Below are 25,133 nucleotides of genomic sequence, written 5' to 3' on the forward strand. Positions count from 1 at the left end.
TAACAAAATTCATAGAATTTTATTGAATGTGAATTAACCAGTTTTATTAGTTACTGATCCATGTATAATTTGGTTGCTGTAAAAGGTTAGTGTTGTTTATCAAAATACTTCAATTTTCCAGCTGGGTCAGGAATTATCTGCAAAAAAATAAAAAATACAAAAATTAAAAAAGTTGCCCTTATCCAGGGATTCTCCCAACATTACTAGCAATTAGACTTTATTCACAGTCAACATAAATGAGCAGTTTTTGTGGCAAGGGTCACCAAGACGAAATCTGGGAGAGTCCCGAGTGGAATTAAAACCTAGACGTCACCTTATAATTACGATTTGGTGTACAAATTTGTAGACAAAGGTGAGAGTTCTGTGAGCGCTGAGGTGGCACATGTGAATTTTCAAGTGGTGTGGGATTTATTGCCAGTAAAAGCAATCCAGCGGCTTACTAGCCACTAGGGTTGTTTTTACAAGAAAAAAAATTCTAATAAAAGAGCATCACCCCAGTATAGCACTACAAATGTATACCATGTATTACAGCGAGCAAGTAGTAGAGCAATGTTTCTAAGAATAAACTCCAGTGTGCGCAGCAATATGCAATAGATTAGTACATAAGTGCCACCTTGTGAGTTTATGTACTTGTTCATGAACGTGGGGGTAGAGGCAGGAGGTGGCACTATAATTACACCTCAAATTTTTCTCTTTTCCCTTAACTTTAGACTCCCCCCCCCATCCACAGCCCAGCATTTTACAATTCACAACTTTATATCAAATAAGCAGCCTGGTGAATTTTAAAACGCACCTAGGTAAGGCATGTGTTTGAAAAGTCTACTTACAACTCTTGTCTTGGCCACCAAGCTTTCATAGCATCTTCAGGCCTGATCTAATTAAATCAGACAAATGTAGTGCTTTCAGAAAAATCTACTGATGCTATGCAAATGTATTCAGGCTGATCCTACATCAGACAAGAAGCTACAGGCATCAACTTTATTGAGCAAATTAAAAGTGAAAAAAGGTGAGTGTTCATCAAGAAGCAGTCAAGAGTTTTCACAAGCTTAAAGCAGGGGTTCACCCAAAAAATTTTTTTTTAACATTACATTCAGCCGAGTTGTCAGAATGACGATAGTTTTTTTTTTTTTATCCCCGTACATACCGTATTTTCACCGCCGCTTCTGGGTATGTCTTCTGCGGGACTGGGCGTTTCTAATTGATTGACAGGCTTCCGACCCTTCGCATACTGCGTGTCACGAGTTGCCGAAAGAAGCCGGACGTCGGTGCGCAGGCGCTGTATAGAGCCAACTCGCAATCGGGCTTCTTTCAGCAACTCGTGACGCGCTGTATGCGACGGTCGGAAGCCTGTCAATCAATTAGGAACTCCCAGTCCCGCAGAAGACATACCCGGAAGTGGCGGTGAAAATACGGTATGTACGGGGATATATATAAATAAAAAAAATAAAAAAAGCCGATCGTCATTCTGACAACTCGGCTGAATGTAATGTTAAAAAAAAAATTTTTTTGGGATGAACCCCAGCTTTAAGGTATCTTATGAGAGAAATGTGGCCACCTCATTATAGTTGCTTTGCCAGACTTATGGCTGTTATAGAAGCTGGGGGTGACTGCTGGTTTTGTAACGGAAATTATATGGGTGGCTTACACATAACTTACACACACACACACACACGGTGCAGCCCCATCACAATCTGTGTACCCAAATCAAACAAGAGATGAGCCCAACACATAGCACAAATTCATTATTTTTCCAGCGCTGCCTTAACTTAGACATGGAGTTCACCAGAGCATCACAGGTTGCCACTGGAGTACTCGTGCCACTCTTCCATGACGACATCACACAGCTAGTGGATGTTCGAGACCTTGCGCTTCACCTTCTGTTTGAGGATGCCTCACAGATGCTCAATAGGGTTTAGGCCTGGAGACATGCTTGGCCAGTCCACCTTTACCCTCAGCTTCTTTAGCAAGGCAATGGTCGTCTTGGAGGTGCGTTTGGGGTTGTTATCCTGTTGGAATACTGTCTCCGAAGGGAGGGAATCATGCTCTGCTTTAGTATGTCAGAGTACATGTTGGCATTCATGGTTCCCTCAATAAACTGTAGCTCCCCAGGGCTGGCAGCACTCATGCAGCCCCAGACCATGACACACTTGTCTTTGTACTCTTCACCTGGATGCCGCCACAAACGATTGACACCATCTGAACCAAATACGTTTTTCTTGGTCTCAGACCACAGGACATGGTTCCAGTAATCCATGTCCTTAGTCTGGTTTTCTTCAGCAAACTGCTTGCAGGCTGTCTTGTGCATCGTCTTTAGAAGAGGCTTCTTTCTGGGATGACAGCCATGCAGACCAATTTGATGCAGTGTGCTGCTTATGGTCTGAGCACTGACAGGCTGACCCCACCCCTACAATGGGAGGTAAAGCATTTATTTTTTCCTATTATTCGGGTCCGTTGGGCGGCGTGATTGATGGAATACATTGTGGGACACTTAAGTTTTTTAAAAACTTTTTTTTTTTTTTTTTTTTTTAATAAAATAAGTCCCTTTTGGTTTTTACTTGACACTTTTGGTGAATGGGTACGATACCCATTCACATAGGGGGGCGCCGGGATCACTCCACGCATGAGCACAGGAGTCAGCACTCTGAATGGATTGCACACTCAAGAATGTTGTCCATTCAGAGCGCAGTGTGCTGCTGTCCTCACCATTTGCTACAGATGTGAAAATCTAAATTTGTACGGTTAGGAGATATTTTTAGTAATTATAGGCTTACCTTTAGGTACAACTGAAAAAGCATGCTTTACTATCGCTTTAAGCCAATCAAGAAGGCTGCTTAGTTTAGTTCAGTTTGTCCCTATACTATAAACATTTAGAATTAAAGAGGGGCCTGCAACACTGCTAGGAAAGCAGGACAGGAGAAAGCACAACTATGGCATTTATCAAACTAATATAGATGTACAGTACACTTACGGTTTCACTGCCAGGTTTCCAACCAGCAGGGCACACTATTGGAGAAAGGGGGGGGAAAAAACATTATGTCCTTACTGAATTTATGAGAGTGGCTAACAAAATACTTAAACATGGTTTCATAGTTTAAAAGGTTTGTAAATGCCCTACAATGAAATTTTCAGATTTGTTCCATTATGGTAAATATGCCATTGAAAGCATTCTACAATGCTAAAAAATAAAAATATGCCAGAAGTCATAACTGATAACATTCAGAAAGCAAAGGAAATTATCAGTTTACATTGTTAAAGTGTAATATTGTTCCATTAAAGCGGGGATATGCAATTGGTGGACCTCCAGCTGTTGCAAAACTACAAGTCCCATAAGGCACAGCAAGACTGACAGCCACAAGCATGACAAACAGAGGTTGAAGCATGATGGAACTTGTAGTTTTTCAACAGCTGGAGGTCCACCAATTGCATATCCCCGCTTTAAAGCATGTTATACAGCATAGTGCTTGTGCCGTATCATTTGGCCCTTTGCATATAACCTAAAAACCCAGCTGATCCTGCCTAGCTATACCCTACCCTCTGCAAACAGACCACAATAATTATGGCTGCCGAGCGCCCTGACAGTGGTCCATTTATGCGATTCAATCATGCACAGCCTGCCATCTCCAGCTCTTCCGTGTCTCCTTTTTCCTTCATTCCCCCTCCCTGCCAGCGCCCAATCTGTACCTTGCATGAGCGTGGCTCCAGGCACTCAGCTGATTGTCGGCTCTCTTGCTAATCTCCAGCTGACGTCAGTGTAACTACCCCCCCCAACACTTCCCCGCAGCTACCATCATTAGCCAGTATGCCCCTCTGCAGCTCCCGGGTTAATAACTGATTAGCATGTTGCAATCTGCTGATCAGAGTTATAGAATTGTTCAATAGAGTTTGCTAACAATTCTGATATACACTTATGTTCATTAAAAGTGATCATTAAAATTGATCATAAGCTTAGAGATATGAGGTCTGTACAGTGTAAAAACTTGCCCACCTGCAGGCACTTCCAAGGTCTGTATGGACCTGGCAGTGAAAGGGTTAATAGAAGCCCTAGAGTTAGGCATTTACTAAGGACTGATGCACAAGTCGTACAACTAATCGTTTAGGGTCATGATCAGCCTAATAATAAATAATAATAATAATAATATGTTTATTGATCTAAAAGTAGCCGATCTTTCTTTGGTTGTAGCTCTGAATGGTTGCAAATATTTTTCCAATTTTAAAAAATTGGAGACTTGCTGCTCAGGCTGCCTTGCTGGATTTGGTGCAGACAAACAATGGGTGTCCTCTTCAGCAACCTTGAGAACTGTTGAGCTCTTGGTTAATTGCTGTAGCTTCAAGGACTGGACCAAGCCTGTTCTCAAGTTGTGCACAGGTGTTTACAGTAATTCTCAGTTAGGGACTTTATTTTATTTAGAGAACCACACTTACGGAGTGCCTTGATGCTGTAGCCTGGCTTAATAGGTTGTTGCATTAATTTGCAAATACATGCTATGGAATCCAGAAAGTTACCAATTTTCCTGAACCCCACCAAATCCTCTGTAGAAGGTGTAAATCACATTCTTTCATAAACCAAAGCTTAGGCAATACACAAATAGGAAGTGGTATCTGGTCATCACTCACCTTCCCCATGTTTGTCAGTGTACTGAAATGCTTGCACAAGACGAAGGGTCTCATCTACAGATCGCCCAACAGGAAGATCATTCATGGTAATCTGTCGGAGGACTCCTTTGTCATCTATGATGAAGAGCCCTCTATAACAAAATTAAATTATTCACAAGATTAAACAGACCCAAAAAAGTGCTACCTGTTTCAGAAAAGCCGTCAATGAAAGGAGCTAACCCTGCTAACCTTTCAAAGAATGAATTGTATAGCCATTCTACTGATCCCATCACCTCAATGCTTTAAAGCTTTTGTTGCCCCAACACTTCATATCACTGATATGTGCATGCTGTACCATGTACTTGTATGAGAAAATGTCCTGTTCTATGTTGCATCCCTGGTGTTCGTTCTTGCTTTCCTATTAAAAACTGACCACACCGTCGCGAGTTCTCTATGTATGCCGGGAACCCTGTACTCTCCAATGATTAGACATGACACAGCTGCACAGCTGCTGCTCAGTGTTCTGACGATACTTCTCCCCCCCCCCCCCCCCAGATCTTATGCAGCTGAAAAGAGGGAAGCTGGTCACACAAAAATGGCACAAATGTTTTTTTTATATATCTATACAAACATGTTTTGCCTTTCACTTCTATTTTAAACTGAATGGGTTGTTTTACAAAGTGCTTGTTTACATTCACTTTAAGAGGGGTTGTAAACCCCCATTGTTTTTCCACCTTAAACTTAACCCCAAAAATAAATAAATGGATCCTGCGCCTTTAAAGCGGGGGTTCACCCTGTAAACAAGAAAAAAAAAAAATTCTCTTCTAGCATAAAATCAGGCATTGTAGCGCAAGCTACAGTATGCCTGTCTCAAATTGTTTATCCCCGTACTCACTGTGTAATCGTACATAGACGATTCCGACTGCCCACGGGGAATGGGCGTTCCAATCCAGACGGAAGGTGATTGACGGCCGGCTCTGGCGCGTCACGCTTCTCCGGAAATAGGCTTGGCTCTTCACGGCGCCTGCGCATAGCCTGTGCGCAGGCACCGTGAAGAGCCGAGACCTACTCCGGCTGTCTTCGGGGAGCGTGACGTGCCAGAGCCGGCCGTCAATCATCCTCCCTCTCCATAGGCACGCCCATTCCCCGCGGGAGTCGGAATCTATAATGTACCAGTACACTGAGTACGGGGATAAAAAATTCGAGACAGGCATACTGTAGCTCGCGCTACAATGCCTGATTTTATGGTACAATGTTGACACTGAGGGTGAACTACCGCTTTAAAGCATGTTATGACAGTGCTTTTCCTGTGTCATTTGGCCCCTGTAACACCTAAATGGATAAATGCTGTAAATACCTAATTTAAGAGATGAGATTGTGATCACATGACCAGCCAGCTCTCCTCCTCTCCCCAGACTGACATCAGCAGAGGAATCTCAGCCCCACCCACTGCATCTCTCATTGTGATGGACTGATGTTGTTCCCGCTACCCTATTTTTATGAGCTTGTTTTATCATTGCAAAATGTGAGTTATTCTTTTAAATACATTTTGTTTTTTTTATGGAATTATGCTATGTGCGCCCTACTTCTTTTCCATACTCATCGGTTGAACAATTGACATGCCCTCCTTGCGATTTGCTGTATATCACTGTTTGATTGGAACCACTCTGAAATGGTCTGCCTGAGGTCTTTATCAATAATACCGAATCGCAAGACGCTTATGGTGTACCCTCTCCAGTGTATCTTTAACAAAGCTTGATTGGCCTAGTGGGTATATGCCTTTCAGGGTCCAATCCATCCAGTAAGCCCCTTGTCATAAGTGGTGGTGGATTCTTTACTTCTCACCGTTGGATTTTATTTATTCAGTCATTGAACATTTTTCAACATATTTCTGATATTGTTTGGATTTTAATTCATTCATCCAGTCAAGGAATTATGGACTTTAATTTTCACCAATACCATTAGTTCACATGTGGTGTTGCATAATATATTACAGATTGTCTTATCACAATTTACTCTTTGTTAGCGCTACACTTTTCCACATATGTTTTTTCTAGCAATTTTTGATCTCTTTTGCTGTGTTAGCTGCTCCATTATTATTTTTTACTAGATAGCGCGGTATTTTTCTTTTTGTAATTTCGAGCAGCCGAAGCAGACACGGACCCAACTTCCTTGGAGGGACTGCCGAAAAAAAGACCCCTCCCAGTACTAGGTGGGGCTCCCCCGGAGGGAGACCTCATGAGAGCAGGTAAACTAAGCCAGAAGGCCATGTCCACCCACTCCCAAGACGTTCAGGGCTGGCCCGAGGACCCGCACCCTACTAGTCGCACAGTGAACAAATAACGTGCAAAAAAAAAAAAAAAAAAAAGGAAGAAGGTGGGGGGAGAAAGATGAGGAGAGTGAAAAAGTGACCATTGTACGGTACAATGGCCGGCCCGAAATCAAAAATTCTCTGGTCCTGACCAAAAGGCCTGGCCCTAGAGGCAGGTGTTAAAGTATGGTGGCGTGACCAAGGTGCCAAAAAGCAAATGTGCCTGTAAAACACAAGTGCAATTACGGCACCCCTGGACTGCCACTCCAGGGGCACATCACCATAGGCTTTTTAACGGACCCTGGCCCACAGCCCAGACAGTCACAGCCCCCTCCCCACCAGAAAGGATCGGGAGTTCCGGAGGCTCAGGGAGGGTGCCCTTACGCCCCTTACCCAATTATACTCGGGAGGTACTAGCCACTCAGACCCCCCCCTCCCCCCCTATAGTAGGGTGAGGCCAACTTGGCCAGGTGCCCAGTCCTCCAGCTTCGACCACATGCCTCTCCGTCCAAATCAGAAGGCCTCCGCCTTCACGCCAGCAGGCTTAGCATCTGCCGACCACCACCTCGCCGTGTACTCAGGACAGTCAGCAGAGCACCACCTACTGGCAACTGATAAAAACAGATACTACACTTGATCTTAGCCAAAAGGCCGAGAAGCGAAAGTGCTGTTGTGCAATGGCACACATAAATCACAACGTGACACAAAATTGAAAATAAACAAACTTAACAATCAAAAGCAGTGCATGCAATGCATTTTACCATGCAGGATAGTGTGACACTAGCTTCGAAATAAGCCAATACTTATTTTTTCTGTATTTTTCTAGAGTTCCTTTACTGCCCATGCTGGTTTATCTACAAACCTTAGAGTGTGACCTTGGTCCTCCAGGTATACACCATAATCTTTTGAGATCTGATGAGTTAGGTCAGAAAGCAGAGGAATTTTCATTGGACCAAGTCCTCCTTGTTTTCGTGGTGTGTTAATCCAAAAAAAAAAAAAAAAAAAAAAAAAAAAAAAAGAAAGGGATAATCCATAAAAATAGACTTTTCCTGCACCTTGTGGCAAATTGATGAGATGCAAAGAAATACAATAGCACTATGAAAGGCCTGTAATGGGAATCATTCCGCACAGGTAAACCAACGCAAGTCATCACTGGAATGCTCATAAGAAACCATCATCCAACGTCTGGCCCGGTTTTATATGGCCCCCACTTGCAATTTGCTTTTATCACTTTTTTTTGCCCCACCAAGCTTCGCAAGGGTAAGGATGAGCTCAGTTTAACCACTTGTCGCCTGCCATATAGCAAAATTACGGCAGCAAAGTGTTAAATATCCTGACTGGACGTCATATGAAGTCTTTAGGATATTGAGCTGCTCCTCGCCCCCGGGGGCGTGCATCACGGCGATAGTTGTTGCAGTGTGTCAGCCTGACACCCCACAACACAGATCTAGGTAAAGAGTCTGACGGAGACCCTTTTACCACGTGATCAGCTGTGTCCAATCACAATGTAAACAGGAAAAGCCGGCGATTGGCTTTTCCTTACTTGCGTCTGTCAGATGCGAGTAGAGGAGAGTCGATCGGCTGCTCCTCTGACAGATGGGGGTCTGTGCTGATCGATTATTAGCGCAGCCCCCCACCCCCGAGGATGCCCACACTGGACCACCAGGGATTGTTGTTTGGCACTGATTGGCATCCAGTGACATACATTACAGTGCCCATCCATCAATGCCGAAAAACATTTACAACGTTTTGTAAATGAAACAAAAAATAAATTAAAAAAATTGTACATTTTCGGTCTTTGTAATTGTTTAGCAGAAAATAAAAATCCCAGAGGTGATCAAATACCACCAAAAGAAAGCTCTATTTGTGGGAACAAAATAACAATTTTGTTTGGGTACAGTGTAGTATGACCGCGCAATTGTCATTCAAAGTGCGACAGCGCTGAAAGCTGAAAATTGGTCTGGGCAGGAAGGTGTATAAGTGCCCTGTAATAAAAAAAAAAAACAAAAAAAAACGCTAGCTCATCCTTGCCCGAGTGGCAAGGTATTTTTGCATTGCGTTTTCATTATTAATAACCTTAGTCTATTCTTTTTAATACATTTCAATCACCTGCAACCTGTTCTATAAAATAGAAGGTCTTCATGACCTCCACTACAGCAGGTTTTTATCAGTCCTGATTGGAGTGCTTTGGCAGTCCTTAATTGCATTTTCAATTTCACCTGTTTTTGATCACATGTCTGGATAGGGTGGATATATGCATTAGAGGTTCATTTTATGAAAAATCAGCTATGAGTAAACACTGAAGTTAGTGTGAAACGCATCAGCTGTCCTAGGTTCTGTTGCTGTGATGTGTAGTGCCCGTTTCCATTTTTATAAATAAATGATGAAAGACCCGCTTAAGATAAATATTCACTTCAACTTCAATGCATGTTTAATGTTTCGTAAATCTAAAAATGTCATATGTACTTGATACACATGCATGTTTAACTTCCTTGTTATGACTTGTAGATCCTCCAGCCACCTATCTACAAGACAGGATTTGACTGTCGATTCCATGTTTGTTTTTAAATCGTGCTTCTAGTAGTCATGAAAATGTTTATCTACATGAGTGGTCCACTTGTATCCCACACCCCAAAAAAAAAAAAAACTAAAAACTGCAATTTGCTGCTGTGCCCTACTGACAAACCCTGCCATTTCTCTTACACAGCTGAAATAAATGTGTATATACACACACACACACACACACACACACACACACTTTAACCAAGGTACAGACCATGCCAAGTGGGTGAATTGAGAGTCCACCGAGCAAGCTACAACTTCTGTATTTATTGATCTGAATTCTTCTATACGGTCTCCAAAAGCAATAATTTCTGTAGGACATACAAATGTGCTGCACATAGGGGGAGAAAAAAAAAAAGTTAGAACACAGCATAAATCATTACCATTTCAGAAGGACAAACTTAAACCAGTTACCGATTATAATGCATCTTAAAGCCACATTGATCAGAAGCAAGGTTGCCAGAGAAAAAAAAAAAAAAAAAAAAAAAAAAACTGTGTCGATGAGGAAAACTGAAAATACTTTGCCAGACTTCCCTTTCTTATCTCCAGGACTCTAAACCAGTTTATACTCACAAGTCCCGACTCCTGCCACCAAGGTTGTTTGCCAAGACCACTTGGTGTCCTGGCAACCAATGACTTGCTTGCCCAGGCTCCACCATTCAAAGGAGCTTCCTTCTCTAAACCTGCTCCACCTCCCGCCCTGTAAGAAAGGGACTGGCATGACAGGGGACCCAGGACAGATGCAAGGGGGGCTTGTCCTGACCCCTGCACTCTATACGTTATGTTACAACGTCCTGAACAAGGTGGTTATGGTCTCACCACCCTGCTGGTTTTAATGAAGTTCTTCTTTAAAGTGGTTGTGGTAAACCCTTACATATACCCAGTGAAGTGACTGACCTCAGGGGGGGGGGGGGGGTACACAAATTAAACAAATACAACTTATGCAGGAGGATTTGTTTATCGGTAGTCCTCTTCTCTACATCCTTCGAAATTGATGAATTGTTAAGCCCGTCAGAGTTGATACACAAGGGGGGAGGAGAGCTGAAGTTACTCTGCAGAGCATAGTGAGGAAAGCTCTGACAGCCGATTTGAGGGAAGGGGTACACAACTTCACAAAAGCACACAGGAACAGAGCCAAGGTCGTAAATCTGCCGGAGGTCTCGTCTCTTCTGTCACTTGTCCTTATGTTGTCAGGAAAAATTGTTAGAAGTGATTTATGCCGATAAAGGAACAAAGCAGCAGACAGAAATGACACTTAATGATTTTATGCAAGATAAATACACAATGAAGAGGGACAGGCTTTCATGTTTCATGTCTGAGGTTTACAACCACTTTAAAAAGGTTCATATGGACAAAGAAATCTGTTTGTGTGCAAAGAAGCGTATGTAAAGGAAACCTTAAACAATCCTTTGTCCTGAAGTTTGCCAGTTGTAGCACAGTAATGCGTATTTTGTGCATACAAGGACTGTGTGTGCGCCGTGTATACAGCAACTAGGCACAGATTGTACAATAGCCCCTCCTATTGTTAAGCAAAATCTGTCTATGTCGCAGAACTAGTTTTTCTGTTTTCTCCCAGGCCTTTATGTTTATAGGTCATGCTTTTTTGACATTTTAATTGTAAAGCCAGCATTAGCAACATATGTGAAATATAATAAAACCATCTATTATTCCAAATATAGAAACAAACAAAAAAACACACACACACACACACACACACACACACACACACACACACACACACACACAGTGTTGAATGTCCACAAAAAGGTACAGGTCACATTTAGATGGTCTCACAGATTCTGCCATTATATTTCACATAGGTCGACAGAGCTGCACATTATGGATTGTTATTTATGGTAGGCTTTGCATCTTGTTGGCTGCTTCTTTTGGGGAGCATATAAATCTAAACGCCAATTTATTTTTTATACAAGGAAATTGTAAAGCCAGGCAGATTAGTTATGCGAAAAATAAAAGTGGTATTAAACCCAAAACTGAAAAACTATATATTGCAGCTTACTAATCATTTGATGTGCTGGCTACAGCAGTTCTTTCTTTGGCTTCCCACCCCAGTGTTTTCACCCGATCTAGCCAGCAACATACCCCCCCTTTGAGTGCCCCCAATCTGGATGGAGGAGCACAGGGGGCACCTTTGGACAGCAGCGTTGTCAAGTCATGTAGTAGAGGGGAGTTAGATGTACTTGTAGATTTAGATGCACTAACAATTTGTAACTGAACTACAGCCATTACTTTATAAGCAGTTTCAGCAAACAGGTTCTCTCTCTTGAGATAACAGTAATACATAAATAAAAGCCGATTATTATAAGCACTTCCATCAGTGGTAACTGGTTTGTTTCATCTTTGTAACTGATACAGTCTGCTGGAGAGCTTGTCGTTTTGAAAAAAATTTACTTAATGGCTGGATCTGCAGATAAGAAAATAAATGCAGCTATCAAATCTAAGATGGTAATCTGCAATACAACAGATTTACTCATCCAATCTTCTGCTCCCCCAGCAGATTAACACCACCATCCATCTCTGGTGGTGAGCTGTCCCTTGGTATCAAGCATTTACAATATAGGGCAATGTACTCTACTTTGGTCTTAATGACATCAGGTCCCTAGACCAATGGAGCATGAGGGAGAAAAAGCCACAGGGACCAGACTTGCTGTGGGGAGGAGACAAAAGTAAATGCTCTTTTCTTCCACTAGACCAAAAACAAGCAATTAACACATGCAAGGTACAACCCCACTGAAAGATTTTTAAGTTGTCTGGAGTTGGGCTTTAAAGAGCAACTTCACTTTTGTTGAGGAAAAAAAAAAAAAAAAAAAATCCCCTCTGGGTGAGCTATATAAATTACAAAAATGTTTAACTGTTGCAGATTCCTACCTTTTGTTATTCTGAAGAAACCCCTGTTTCTCTTTCTGCCCACGTGCAGGGTGAATTTAATGGGAGTGGTTTCATAATTATCAACCAGCTGTTGCACCTGTAGGGCTCCAATGAGGGAAAATTGCAGGGTCGGCATTCTTTTAGAGCCCTTTCACACTGGAAACGCCTATAGCGGAGCATTAAAATAGCGGTAAAACACCGCTATTTTACCGCATGTTCAATTCATTTCAATGGAGAGGGGCGGTTTTGGAGCGTTTTAATATCGCTATTTTTACCGTGAAAACGCGTCAAAAACGCCGCAAAAACACACCAGTGTGAAAGGGCTCTTAGAGCCAGTTCACACCAGATGCGGTTCCGTTCAGTTTTGCGCACTTTTTTTCTGCACTAAAAATGCATGCACAGTGTTTTCCATGTATTTCGATGGCTCTAGTTCACACCATGCAGTCAGTTTCCGGTACAGAAACTGACTGCATGGCATGAACTGGAGCCATTGGAATACATGGAAAACACTGCATGCATTTTGTGTAGAAAAAAAAATAAAAAAATCACACGGAACTGCGTCTGGTGTGAACTAGCACTTAGACATTTCCTTTTGGGAGAATCTTACCAAAAAATTACAGTTTTGTTGCAAGGAACGCCCGATAGCAAACTTGTATCTTAGTGCAGACTTCTAGGAAAATCAATGAGCCAATCACACAAGCAACAATATTTCTGGGGGCGTACTGTACACACCGTGTATAAAACATCTCCAGGTAGCCATATTGTATTTTACATAAATTTACAGGGCTGCAGATTTAAAAGGAAAGGGAATTTTTAACATTCAGTTACAAAATGACTTGTATCGCAATTGCATATGCAATTTTTACCTTCATGTAAATGAAAAAGCAGAAGGCAAGCAGAGATCACACAGTCTCGCAATTTGAGCACTGCTACCTGGTCTGGCCAGGGGCTGGGAAGGCAAAGAGCCTGTAGTGTCAAGTGCCCCCAGAGAGCAGCTTCCCAGGGGCGCTTTGAGTATCATAGGTGCGAGTAGGGTTGCCAACTCATCCCTTTAAGGCTGGGTTCACACTTGTCCTACATTGGGAGCCTCATGAAGCATGACGTGTGAAAATCAATGTTTCCCTATGAGAGCTGTCTTAACTGGTCCTACACAAGTCGGTCCGACTTTGAAAATGCTCCCTGTACTACTTTTGGTCCTACATTGATCCTACTTCAACCCATTGAATATCATTGAAGTCGGACCAAAGTAGTATCCAGTTCATGAAAGTAGGATGGATGTAGGACCAATGTAGGATAAATGTAGGACCGATGTAGCAGAGCAAAGTAGGATGAAAGTAGTGTAGTAGTAGGGGTGCAACGGATCAAAAAACTCACGGATCGGATCGATCCTCGGATCAGGAGTCACGGATCGGATCATTTTCGGATCAGCAAAAAAAAAAAAAACACAAATCTTGTTACACCCACCAGAGTTTTAGATTTCACAGTTATTCTTAACACAAAACGGAGCTTATATGCTTAAATACAGTGTTTGGAAATCCGACGGACTGTTTATTGCTAATGTGAAAATCTGAGGTGTTCTGTCACATTAAATTTAACATTTAAACAGTCCGTCGGATTTACAAATACTGTATTTAAGCGTATAAGCTCCGTTTTGTGATGAAAATAACTATATCTAAAACTCTGTTGGGTGTAATAAAAGATGTCCACTTGCCCCCTAATCACTATCATTACTGTGATTAGTACAGTGCACACAGGGAAAAAAGCAGGGGGCATATCCATCCTCAATTGCACAGGGAGGGGGGGGGTTTCTTGCATAGAAAGGGGGGGGGGGTTGGGTATATGCTCGTACAGATGACACATTGATCTCCTCTGCAGGGATGCTCCCAGATGTCAGGGTTGATGGACACACAGTTCCAGGTGATCTGCCGCCCCCCCCCGTCACTCTGAGCTCCTTGGTTGGCGGGTGATCGCAGTGTCCCCTCTCAGGCTTATTCTCAGTAGAGAGACACTCGCAGCACACTGGGGAAGGTCACCATTGCCCATAGCAGATTGCTCACATCTCTAACTATATACACCGCCCGCCTCAATGATCCTCTCAGCCCCACCTTTCATGTAGCTGCCGGTGGATGATCCTGCGCTGTAGTCCGCACCATTTGCGCGCTGAGGCGTGGAGGCGTGTCACGCTGTGCTCTGGGCTCTGACAAGCACACGGGGGAGGAGCAAGAGGGCCGCCGCTCCGGAGCTAGGCCGAAGCCGGGGACTTTCCTACGGCCGAGGCTCCGGAGCGCTCCGCGGATCGCGGGGTGTGCCGATCCGAACGGGGTGACCCGTTCGGATCACGGATCGGTGACGATCCGTTGCACCCCTATGTAGTAGTGTGAACCCAGCCTAAGGCTGGGTTCACACTACTACACTACTTTAATCCTACTTTGCTTTGTGTTCAATGTTTCTCTATGAGAACGTCTTGTAGCGTCCTACACAAGTCGGTCCGACTTTGAAAATGCTCCCTGTACTACTTTTGGTCCTACATTGATCCTACTTCAGGCCCATTGAATATCATTGAAGTCGGACCAAAGTAGTATCCGGTTCATGAAAGTAGGATGGATGTAGGACCAATGTAGGATAAATGTAGGACCAATGTAGCAGAGCAAAGTAGGATGAAAGTAGTGTAGTAGTGTGAACCCAGCCTAAAACAGAACACATATTACACAGGTTCTGAGGCTAATTTAATGCAATTAAGGCACCAAGTGAGTTTAATTACCTCCTTAATCAGCCACAGAACCTGTGTAATTAATATGTGTTCTGTTTTAAAGGCATGAGTTGGCAACCCTAGGTGCGAGACCCCACTAAGGAAGAGCACTTATCACAGCCTTTTGGCCAAGATTGGGGCAATTTTGCCGCAGTCTTGCAAACTGGCACTTTTTCAGGATTGTAGGGTGTGTGTCTTTGGACCTGCCCTTAAATCTAAGGGGAGGATGTGTGGCCAGCAGGTTCCTTCCTCCCCTTTGTAATAGCCTGCCACCCAGTACTTGTTTAGCTTCAGCTGATCATAAGGAGTAAGGTTCCAAAAAGGACATTTGGCAAGGTGGACTTGTGTGCCTCCCCCCACATTCAGGAGTCCTGCACCCCTAGGTCTACCTTTCTAAAGGAGGGGACCATTTGACACACCCTAGTGCACTTGTGTACGTTAACATGCACTTTATTAGTTCACTTTGACGTTTTGATTTTGTGCACCACATTGAGGACGAAAGAAAAAAAAATGATATATAAAAAAACCCTAACAAAAACTTTAGACATCCCAATAAAGAAATATGTGTACTTAAAAGCGGTTGTAAAGGTACACGTTTTCTCACCATAATGCATTCTATGCATTAAAGGTGAAAAAAACATCTGAGGATTTTTCCAAGACTGTATTGGAACACTGTAAAACACATAAAACGCACATGTCATTATTTAGTGCTAGTTCACACCAGACACAATTCTGTGTGCTTTTTTCTGCACTAAAAATGCATGCACAGTGTTTGATGTATTCCAATGGCTCTAGTTCACATCAGTGCAGTCAGTTTCTGGTCGGTTTCCAGTGCAGAAACTGACTGGAACTGACTGGTGCAGAAAAAACAGAACTGCATCTGGTTCACACAATAGAAACACAGTCCTAATGCGTTCCCAATGCTTTTCAGCATGAGTGTTTTTCATATGTTCCAGTCCATTGCATTTTTCCCCCTCTTTTCTTACCCTAAAAGGCCAGTTCACACCAGATGCTTTTTTTCTGCACCAATACAAATAACTGCATCTGGTGTGAACTGGTCTTTTAGGTTAAGAAAAGAGGGGAAAAATGCACTGGATTGCACCAAAAACACACTGGAACGCAATCAAAAACTCAGGCTGAAAAGCATTGGGAACGCATTCGGACTGCGTTTCTATTGTGTGAACCAGATGCAGTTCTGTTTTTTCGGCACCAGTAAGTTTCCACCAGGAACCGACTGCACTGGTGTGAACTAGAGCCATTGGAATACATGGAAAACACTGTGCGTGCATTTTAAGCTCAGGAAAAAAGCACACGGAAATGAACGGAATTGCGTCAGCTTCACTGATCCCAGAGGTGGCCTGCTCCAGGCATGCAGTTCGCCCTCCAAAGACTTTGGGGAAGCCAGTGGCCACAATCCATCCATATCAATCAGCAGCAAACATCAGGAGCTCAGCCAGCAACCGACAACATGGAGCTTAACAAAATGTGAGTAAGGGAGGGCTCCACTAGAGCCTTGGTACCCACAGGGATAACTGCTTCTCCTCCAGTGGAGAAGGGATCTTGGGGAAAACCAAGGTTATGGGAGGGAAGGTCCTACAGCTAGGATACTTACAAAAGTAGCCTAGAAAAACACTAGATATCCGACTTCTCCAAGCCACTGTCCTGGAATCATGGGAAAGCATATACAGGGAGGCCCCTGCAAATACCACAAAGGCCTGAGGGAAAACCTAAAACAATTTAGATATTCCTGCTAGGCCAGAGGAAACATACTGGGTGACTGCTCTTTTTATTTGATAGTGGATGATGCGTTTCCCGTTTTAGGTGGGTGGAGCCACTCACAGGGGGGTATTTACTAAAACTGAAATGCGGAAAATCTGGTGCAGCTCTGCATAGAAATCAGCTTGCAGGTTTTTATTGTCAAAGCTTAAAATTGAAAAAGCTGAAATAAGATGCTGACTGGCTACCATGCACAGCTGCACCAGATTTTGAGTGCTCCAGTTTTAGTAAATCAACTCCTAATAGTCAAGGCATGGGATATCTATGTGATGTGTATATTCTTAACCCACGTGTTACTATGAATGTAAAGTTTACAGCCAAATACCTGCTACAGTGTTTTTATACAATGTCCAAAATAAAGAAAAAAGCCACTCCAGCTACATATGTGGAGATATACTTACAAGTCCAGAGGATAGAAGAAGAACACCAAGTATTTTCCCTTGTAATCTGTGAGCTTCAACTCTTTAAATTCTCCATTTATCACAGCTGTTCCTTCCCAGTATGGAGCAGGTTTGGAAACTGGATAGAAGAAAGATTTAAAAAGAACACATAGTAAACTGGAGTTTCCTCCCTTATTTCAGTCGGATATACAGATTGCCGTATCAAAACAATACTATAGAATTAAAATGCTGACCAATAAACCCCCTTCACGCCGACTGGGGGTTATCAGGGCGATTCCGTTTTTTTTTTGTTTTTTTTTTTTTAGAGTGGGCGGTTGGCTCTTTAGTGATAAACGATGTGTCAGTTATCCCCTCCCCCCCCCCCCGCCACTCTTCCTGGGCCTCCTGTCCCACTGGAAGACTCGAGCCACCATCCGTTGCATCCGATCAACGGCTCTTCACGTTTATGTCGTGATCGGCCAAGATTGGACACGGCTGATCATGTGGTAAAGGGCCTCCATCGGAGATCGGTGTGTCAGACTGACACTGCACCACTGATCGCCACGGGCACGCGGCAACAGTTATAAAATATTGCAACGATCACCATTTTATTCCCTGGGGTCGCTGCTAAAAATATATATATATATATCACACACACGTGTTGGGGCTCTCTCTCCGCCCCCCCCCCCCCCCCAGTGACAACATTCTCTCTCCGCCCCCCCCCCCCAGTGACAACATTCTCTCTCCGCCCCCCCCCCCCCAGTGACAACATTCTCTCTCCGCCCCCCCCCCCCCCCCCAGTGACAACATTCTCTCTCCGCCCCCCCCCAGTGACAACATTCTCTCTCCGCCCCCCCCCCAGTCCAGGTGACAGCATTCTCTCTCCGCCCCCCCCCCCCCAGTCCAGGTGACAGCATTCTCTCTCCGCCCTCCCCCCAGTCCAGGTGACAGCATTCTCTCTCCCCCCCCCCCCCAGTCCAGGTGACAGCATTCTCTCTCCCCCCCCCCCCCGCCCAGGTGACAGCATTCTCTCTCCCCCCCCCCCCCCCAGTCCAGGTGACAGCATTCTCTCTCCCCCCCCCCCCCCAGTCCAGGTGACAGCATTCTCTCTCCCCGCCCCCCCCAGTCCAGGTGACAGCATTCTCTCTCCGCCCCCCCCCAGTCCAGGTGACAGCATTCTCTCTCCGCCCCCCCCCAGTCCAGGTGACAGCATTCTCTCTCCGCCCCCCCCAGTCCAGGTGACAGCATTCTCTCTCCGCCCCCCCCCCCCAGTCCAGGTGACAGCATTCTCTCCCCCCCCCCCCCCCCCAGTCCAGGTGACAGCATTCTCTCTCCGCCCCCCCCCCCCCAGTCCAGGTGACAGCATTCTCTCTCCGCCCCCCCCCCCAGTCCAGGTGACAGCATTCTCTCTCCGCCCCCCCCCCCCAGTCCAGGTGACAGCATTCTCTCTCCGCCCCCCCCCCCCAGTCCAGGTGACAGCATTCTCTCTCCGCCCCCCCCCCAGTCCAGGTGACAGCATTCTCTCTCCGCCCCCCCCCCCCCCCCAGTCCAGGTGACAGCATTCTCTCTCCGCCCCCCCCCAGTCCAGGTGACAGCATTCTCTCTCCGCCCCCCCCCAGTCCAGGTGACAGCATTCTCTCTCCCCCCCCCCAGTCCAGGTGACAGCATTCTCTCTCCGCCCCCCCCCCCCCCAGTCCAGGTGACAGCATTCTATGTCTCTGCCCCCCCACCCCAGGTGAGTGTGCTCTCGCTCTCCCCCCAGTCCAGGTGACAACATTCTATGTCTCCGCCCCCCACCCCAGTCCAGGGGAGTGTGCGCTCTCTCTCCCCCCCAGTCCAGGTGAGTGTGCGCTCTCTCTCCCCCCCAGTCCAGGTGAGTGTGCGCTCTCTCTCCCCCCCAGTCCAGGTGAGTGTGCTCTCTCTCTCCCCCCCAGTCCAGGTGAGTGTGCGCTCTCTCTCTCCCCCCAGTCCAGGTGAGTGTGCGCTCTCTCTCTCCCCCCAGTCCAGGTGAGTGTGCGCTCTCTCTCTCCCCCCAGTCCAGGTGAGTGTGCGCTCTCTCTCTCCCCCCAGTCCAGGTGAGTGTGCGCTCTCTCTCTCCCCCCAGTCCAGGTGAGTGTGCGCTCTCTCTCTCCCCCCAGTCCAGGTGAGTGTGCGCTCTCTCTCTCCCCCCAGTCCAGGTGAGTGTGCGCTCTCTCTCTCCCCCCAGTCCAGGTGAGTGTGCGCTCTCTCTCTCCCCCCAGTCCAGGTGAGTGTGCGCTCTCTCTCTCCCCCCCAGTCCAGGTGACAGCGTGCTCTCTGTAGAGAGAACAGAGCGGAGGATGACAGATGTTGGGGATTGACCGTCAATGGGAATTGCCAAGCACCGCACTAGGGGGTGGGGACGGGTACCGCGGCGCAGGCCGGAGCTCCCCGTCGAGTTTTCAGGGGTCTCACTCACTTTTCGCCTTGCTCAGATGCAGGGAGTGGTCGGAAACGGGCACACGGGTGGCCTCCCCGGGGTACACCTGCCCCCCAGCGTAGAAGTGACACTCGCCATCCTGGTGAGCCCGGCCGGCCCGGGGCTGCTCCTTCTCTTCAGCGGCTGTTTGGACGAGGAAGACGGCGAGCAGGAAAGCGAGAGAACGGCACCGGATCTCCATCCTTCTGTGCGGCGGGAGAGAAAAGACACGTACGTACAGCTTCAGAGCAGGGGGAGGAGCTGAGGATATCGGGGAGGGGGCGGGGCGCGGGTTAACTCTACACACTCCTCCACCCCAATGAACCACGTGACCTGTTACTACAACAAACCCCTCCCCCTGTCTACATATTAGCCACCACTCTATTCCCCCCCCCCAGTCTATATATTACCCACCAGTCTGTACATAGCGCCCAACTGTCCCTCTGTCCTCCACATTTGTCCCTCATTTTGGTCTGATCTATATAGATGTATATAAAATGCACTTTTTAGCTATCAAAAAGTTTTTCCCAGCGCTAAACCTTTCATCTGGTTTCTAAATTGCTGCATTTGTAAATTCCAAAAGACAATATAAAGGAATATTAGTGGTAAAAAAAAAAGCACTTGTGGGTTTAACCAATTTTCCTTTAAGGGGGCGTGGCAAGGGGGGTGTCCTATGCCTGCATACTTTTGCTGATAGGTGTCCTTCATTCCCATCTCAAAAAGTTGGGAGGTATGGTCTGTATACTACCTACCAGTCTGTCTATTACCCACTGTCTGTATACACTTGGGGCCAGATTCTCAAAAGAGATACGACGGCGTATCTCCAGATACGCCGTCGTATCTCTGAGTCTGGCCAGTCGTATCTATGCGCCTGATTCTTAGAATCAGTTACGCATAGATTTCCCTTAGATCCGACTGGCGTAAGTCTCTTACGCCGTCGGATCGTAACTTCATATTTACGCTGGCCGCTAGGGGTGTGTACGCTGATTTACGCTTTGAAATATGTAAATCAGCTAGATACGCGAATTCACGAACGTACTCCCGGCCGACGCAGTACAGATACGCCGTTTGCGTTAGGCTTTTCCCGGCGTAAAGTTACCCCTGCTATATGGTGGCGTAAGTGTGGCGTACCAATGTTAAAGCGGTTCTCCACCCTAAAGTGGAGTCCCGCTGATCGGAACCCTCCCCCCCTCCGGTGTCACATTTGACACCTTTCAGGGGGGAGGGGGGTGCAGATACCTGTCTAAAGACAGGTATTTGCACCCACTTCCGGCCACACGCTACGGGCAAAAGACGGGTTTTTCTGACTTCCCGTCTGTCGCCCGTTGTGTGCTGGGAACACTCGGCTCCCAGCACACAGCGTGTGAGCCAATCGGCGGGCGCAGCGCGACTCGCGCATGCGCCTTAGGGAACCGGGCAGTGAAGCCGCAGCGCTTCACTTCCTGGTTCCCTCAGCGTGGATGGCGGGGAAAGCAGCAGAGAGACGAGCGATCGCTCGTGCTCTGCTGCGATCAGCGCTGGACTCCAGGACAGGTAAGTGTCCTAATATTAAAAGTCAGCAGCTGCAGTATTTGTAGCTGCTGGCTTTTAATATTTTTTCCCCATGGCACATCCGCTTTAAGTATGGCCGTCGTTCCCGCGTCGAATTTTGAATTTTTTACGTTGTTTGCGTAAATCGTCCGTGAATGGGGCTGGACGTCATTTACGCTCATGTCGAAAAAAATGACGTCCTTGCGGCGTACTTTGGAGCAATGCACACTGGGAAATTCAGTCAATCACGTCGGGTCATGGATAATTTACATAACACACGTCCACCTCTTCACAATTTGAATTAGGCGGGCTTACGCCGGCCTATTTACGCTACGCCGACGCAACTTTTTTTTGAGAATACGGCACTTGCCTGTAAAAGTTGCGGAGGCGTAACGTAAATAGGATAAGTTACGCCCGCACAAACATACGCCATTCTATGTTAATCTACCCCTAGATCTCCAGAAGATTTACCGTTCTTCATGACCAGGCCATTTTTTGCGATACAGCACTGCGTGGTTGTTAATCTATTTTAACAACTTTATGCTACAGGTAAGCCTATATTAACCACTTAACCCCCGGACCATATTGCTGGTCAAAGACCAGATCACTTTTTGCGATTCGGCACTGCGTCGCTTTAACTGACAATTGCACGGTCGTGCGGCGTGGCTCCCAAACAAAATTGGCGTCCTTTTTTCCCCACAAATAGAGCTTTCTTTTGGTGGTATTTGATCACCTCTGCGGTTTTTAGTTTTTGCGCTGTAAACAAAAATAGAGCGACAATTTTGAAAAAAAATAATATTTTTTACTTTTTGCTATAACAAATATCCCCCAAAAATATATATAAAAAAAAAAGATCCTCAGTTTAGGCCGATACGTATTCTTCTACATATTTTTCGTTAAAAAAAAATCACAATAAGCGTTTATTGATTGGTTTGTGCAAAAGTTATAGCGTTTACAAAATAGGGGGTATTTTTATGGCATTTTTATTAATGTAGCGCCTGTGTACTTTTCAGTACAGGTGCTATGTCAAATTTAGTGGGATGAGAGAGTTACTTGCTTTCATCCATGTTGATTTATCTAAATTTGTCTGTTGCCAGCCCTGAACTGTTCCCTGGGTCATTCTGTGCTCCGGAGATGTAGTTCCATCTCTGGATGACAGGTGGCACCAGAAAGGTCCAGGCAGAGGCGACCTTTTGCCCAGCAGCCAATCGGAGGAGTGTTTCCCTCGCGGGGCATGCTGGGGGGGGGGGTATTTCTGTGGCAGACGCCGTTCTCCGGGGGTTCTTTGCGGGTTCCTGGTTCCAGGTGCGGCACCCACCTTTAGGGTGTGCGCACATCACGGGCCCCCGGCGTTATGGCCTACCAGGCCGGGGCGCACGTGCTACGCAGAGTTTCTGACTCTGGGCCCTTATGGCCCGGAGCAACTGATGCTGCAAAGGGGCCCTAGTGACTTACTGGGTCCCCTACCTTTATTAAGAAGATCCCAAGCGAGTTGTGCTGTTCGGGGGAGTCGGTCTGAGGAGAACCCGGAGGCAGGTGATCCAATAGGGCTTTGACCATCCATCTGGGATCTGGGTGACCGGACACTGACAGGTTGTATGCTGCAAACTGTCAGTCGGTGACCCCAAGCTATCAAGTCTACCTGAGGAGGATTCAGGCAAAACTGTGTTTACTGGGAGGATTTGCTCTATCGTCCATGTTCACAAGTACTGGGCTTGTGGCAGAGGTCTCACTACAAAAGTCTAAAGCTTACTAGAGCCAAGTCGGTGGCAGAGACTTGTTCCTTCCCAGCGGTTCCGAGTGACACCCTGGCTGCCAGGCCTGTGAGAGGGACCTGTCCAGGGGCACTACACCCACTCCTGCTGGAGTGGCGACGAGGCAAGATTAATCATTGGAGGCAGGACTGCTTCTTCTATCCATAGCCTGAATCTGCAAAGTTCTCTCCTTTTCACCAACCTATTCTATCTACCTCAAGTTGACTGTTGGTCATGTTTGAACCAAAATAAAGGCACAGAAAACGTCAACTAATTGTTTGGACATTCCGTCATTGCTCTCATCATTGTCATTACCCCTAGACACATCACAGAGGTAGCACAACTATGCCGATCCCAAATCTAACCAGCGGCTCCTCCGGGGGTAGCGCTACATTAATACATTGTTTTACTAGTAATGGCGGCGATCAGCGATTTTTTTTCGGTACTGCGACATTATGGTGGAAACTTCAGACATTTTTGGGACCATTGGCATTTTTATAGCGATCAGTGCTATAAAAATGCATTGGATTACTATAAAAATGCCACTGGCAGTGAAGGGGTTAAGTATGTTCCCTGGGTGTGTTCTAACTGTAGGGGGGGTGGACTGACATGGGCAAATGACTGATCTTCTGTTCATACATTGTATGAACATAAGATTAGCATTTCTCTCCCTGACAGGGGCCCCCTGAAGACGTTCAATACAACAAAACGTACGTCAGAGGCGGTACCCGGTCACGTGACGTGACCCCCCCCCCCCCCCGCTCGTGGAGCTGTCAGCAGGGAACGCGAGGCTGTGCTAAGGCGGTAGCATTGAGACCGGACGACCCACAAACCATGGCTTTTCGATTTTTCTGTCCTGTTTTAAAAATAGTTTTTATTAAATCAGTATTACACTATTGGCTTCTCCATTGGTTTTCTTTGCATATCCCAATTGGAATCCCTGGTGATGAGGCTATGATCTTTTTCCTGTCGGTTGTGTATGCAGGCACAATCCTGCATAAGCTCACATCAGTAACTTTTTAAATAAAGTAGTCCATATTTTCTGGTAAGCGCATCCTTTTCTCATCAACACAGTTTTGGGTGTTAAAGAAGACTGGATTATGGTGGTGGCATTTTCCTTTTTCACTTAAAGCAAGATACAGCAAATTAAGATTTATCACTTATTTTGTGACACATCACTTGATACAATATTGGGACTTGATGTCATTGATTATCTTATGACACAGAGACACTTTGATGTTTAAATCATATTTATTTCATTATATTTATTTTTTCTATTTATATTTGTACTTATATGTATTAGATTTTTTAAGGATCACTTCACTTATGATCGAGTAACATATCACTGAGTGGTCTAGCGCCCTCTATTATTCTGTCTCATCGGAGACTGAAACCAAAAGGGGTCCAAAAAAATGGCGTTTAAAGCTGAATCTGGGAAGGAATATGTTGCAAAAATGAGCCACCTAGATAATAGATAGTGGTGAAAAAGGTGTGTGTCCAATTATGGACACAAGCTGAAAACAGTTCCCCACTTACTTGATATGTAATGAGATGCTTCCATATACCGATAACTTAGATGGTGCCTCAGATGAATACTGTTGATAATCCACAACAGATATGCTGGGAAGAAAAATTACACCATTTCAAAAAATAAATAAATAAACCAAATATCTTTAAAAAAATTGTGAAACATTAAATGTATCACCGAAAGGATAGATGGCTTTTTACTCATATGTCTGTAATTATTTAATTTTCTCTATGGTATCATATTGTATTGTAATGAAATTTTGTACTTTTTCTATTCTTATGTATTATTTTTTATACTTTTTGAATATATTTTTTGTTGCCTACACAATCCCAACCCTAAAGGTTTTCTCATTTCAAGTAAAAATACATAAACGGGCTCACACATCATGGCTGATAAGCCTTGTTCACAGCACAAACTTTATAATAAAAACAGGACCATGGGCGTCTGCAGGTAGGTGCTTGCCCCCCCTCCCCCTTGGAGTCAGGGATCGGATCAGGGGTTCCCCACTCGGTCTTTATCCTAGCGCCAGCCCTGCTTGCACCGGTACACATTTTAGCCAGTGACAGCTGGTGCGAGGAGCGGGACAGCAAAGGCCTCAAGGGGTGGGGCAGGATGACATCATCCAGT

The 25,133-nt window shown here is 45.5% G+C and overlaps 1 protein-coding gene and 1 pseudogene across 2 annotated transcripts; both read right to left on the reverse strand.

The window, feature by feature from the left end:
* On the reverse strand, window positions 1–19,957 carry PRDX4 (peroxiredoxin 4). Of its 2 annotated transcripts, XM_040338255.1 has the most exons (8): window positions 19,695–19,957; window positions 17,279–17,396; window positions 9,681–9,797; window positions 7,767–7,889; window positions 4,615–4,745; window positions 2,969–3,003; window positions 828–874; window positions 18–137 (listed from the first exon to the last, which is right to left on the reverse strand). In XM_040338255.1, exons 1-8 carry the CDS (start codon window positions 19,894–19,896, stop codon window positions 134–136), a joined length of 777 nt encoding a protein of 258 aa, XP_040194189.1. In that variant the 5' UTR covers window positions 19,897–19,957; the 3' UTR covers window positions 18–133. The 2 variants fall into 2 exon arrangements, with proteins under 2 accessions (XP_040194188.1, XP_040194189.1); XM_040338254.1 differs by lacking the exon at window positions 828–874 and having other exon boundaries at window positions 1–137; window positions 19,695–19,956.
* On the reverse strand, window positions 7,443–7,567 carry LOC120929993 (annotated as a pseudogene).
* Window positions 19,958–25,133: the final 5,176 nt, after the last annotated feature.

The sequence above is a fragment of the Rana temporaria genome, chromosome 2 (assembly GCF_905171775.1).
Source record: "Rana temporaria chromosome 2, aRanTem1.1, whole genome shotgun sequence".
NCBI classification, from domain to species: Eukaryota; Metazoa; Chordata; class Amphibia; order Anura; family Ranidae; genus Rana; species Rana temporaria.

Coding starts and splice junctions, on each gene's coding strand:
- PRDX4 (XM_040338254.1), bottom strand. CDS start 19,896: ATGGAGATCCGGTGCCGTTCTCTCGCTTTCCTGCTCGCCGTCTTCCTC. Junction 7,890..9,680: donor CAATTCACCCACTTGGCATG/GTCTGTACCTTG, acceptor TTTTTTTTTTTG/GATTAACACACCACGAAAAC. Junction 4,746..7,766: donor GACCAAGGTCACACTCTAAG/GTTTGTAGATAA, acceptor ATTTTGTTATAG/AGGGCTCTTCATCATAGATG.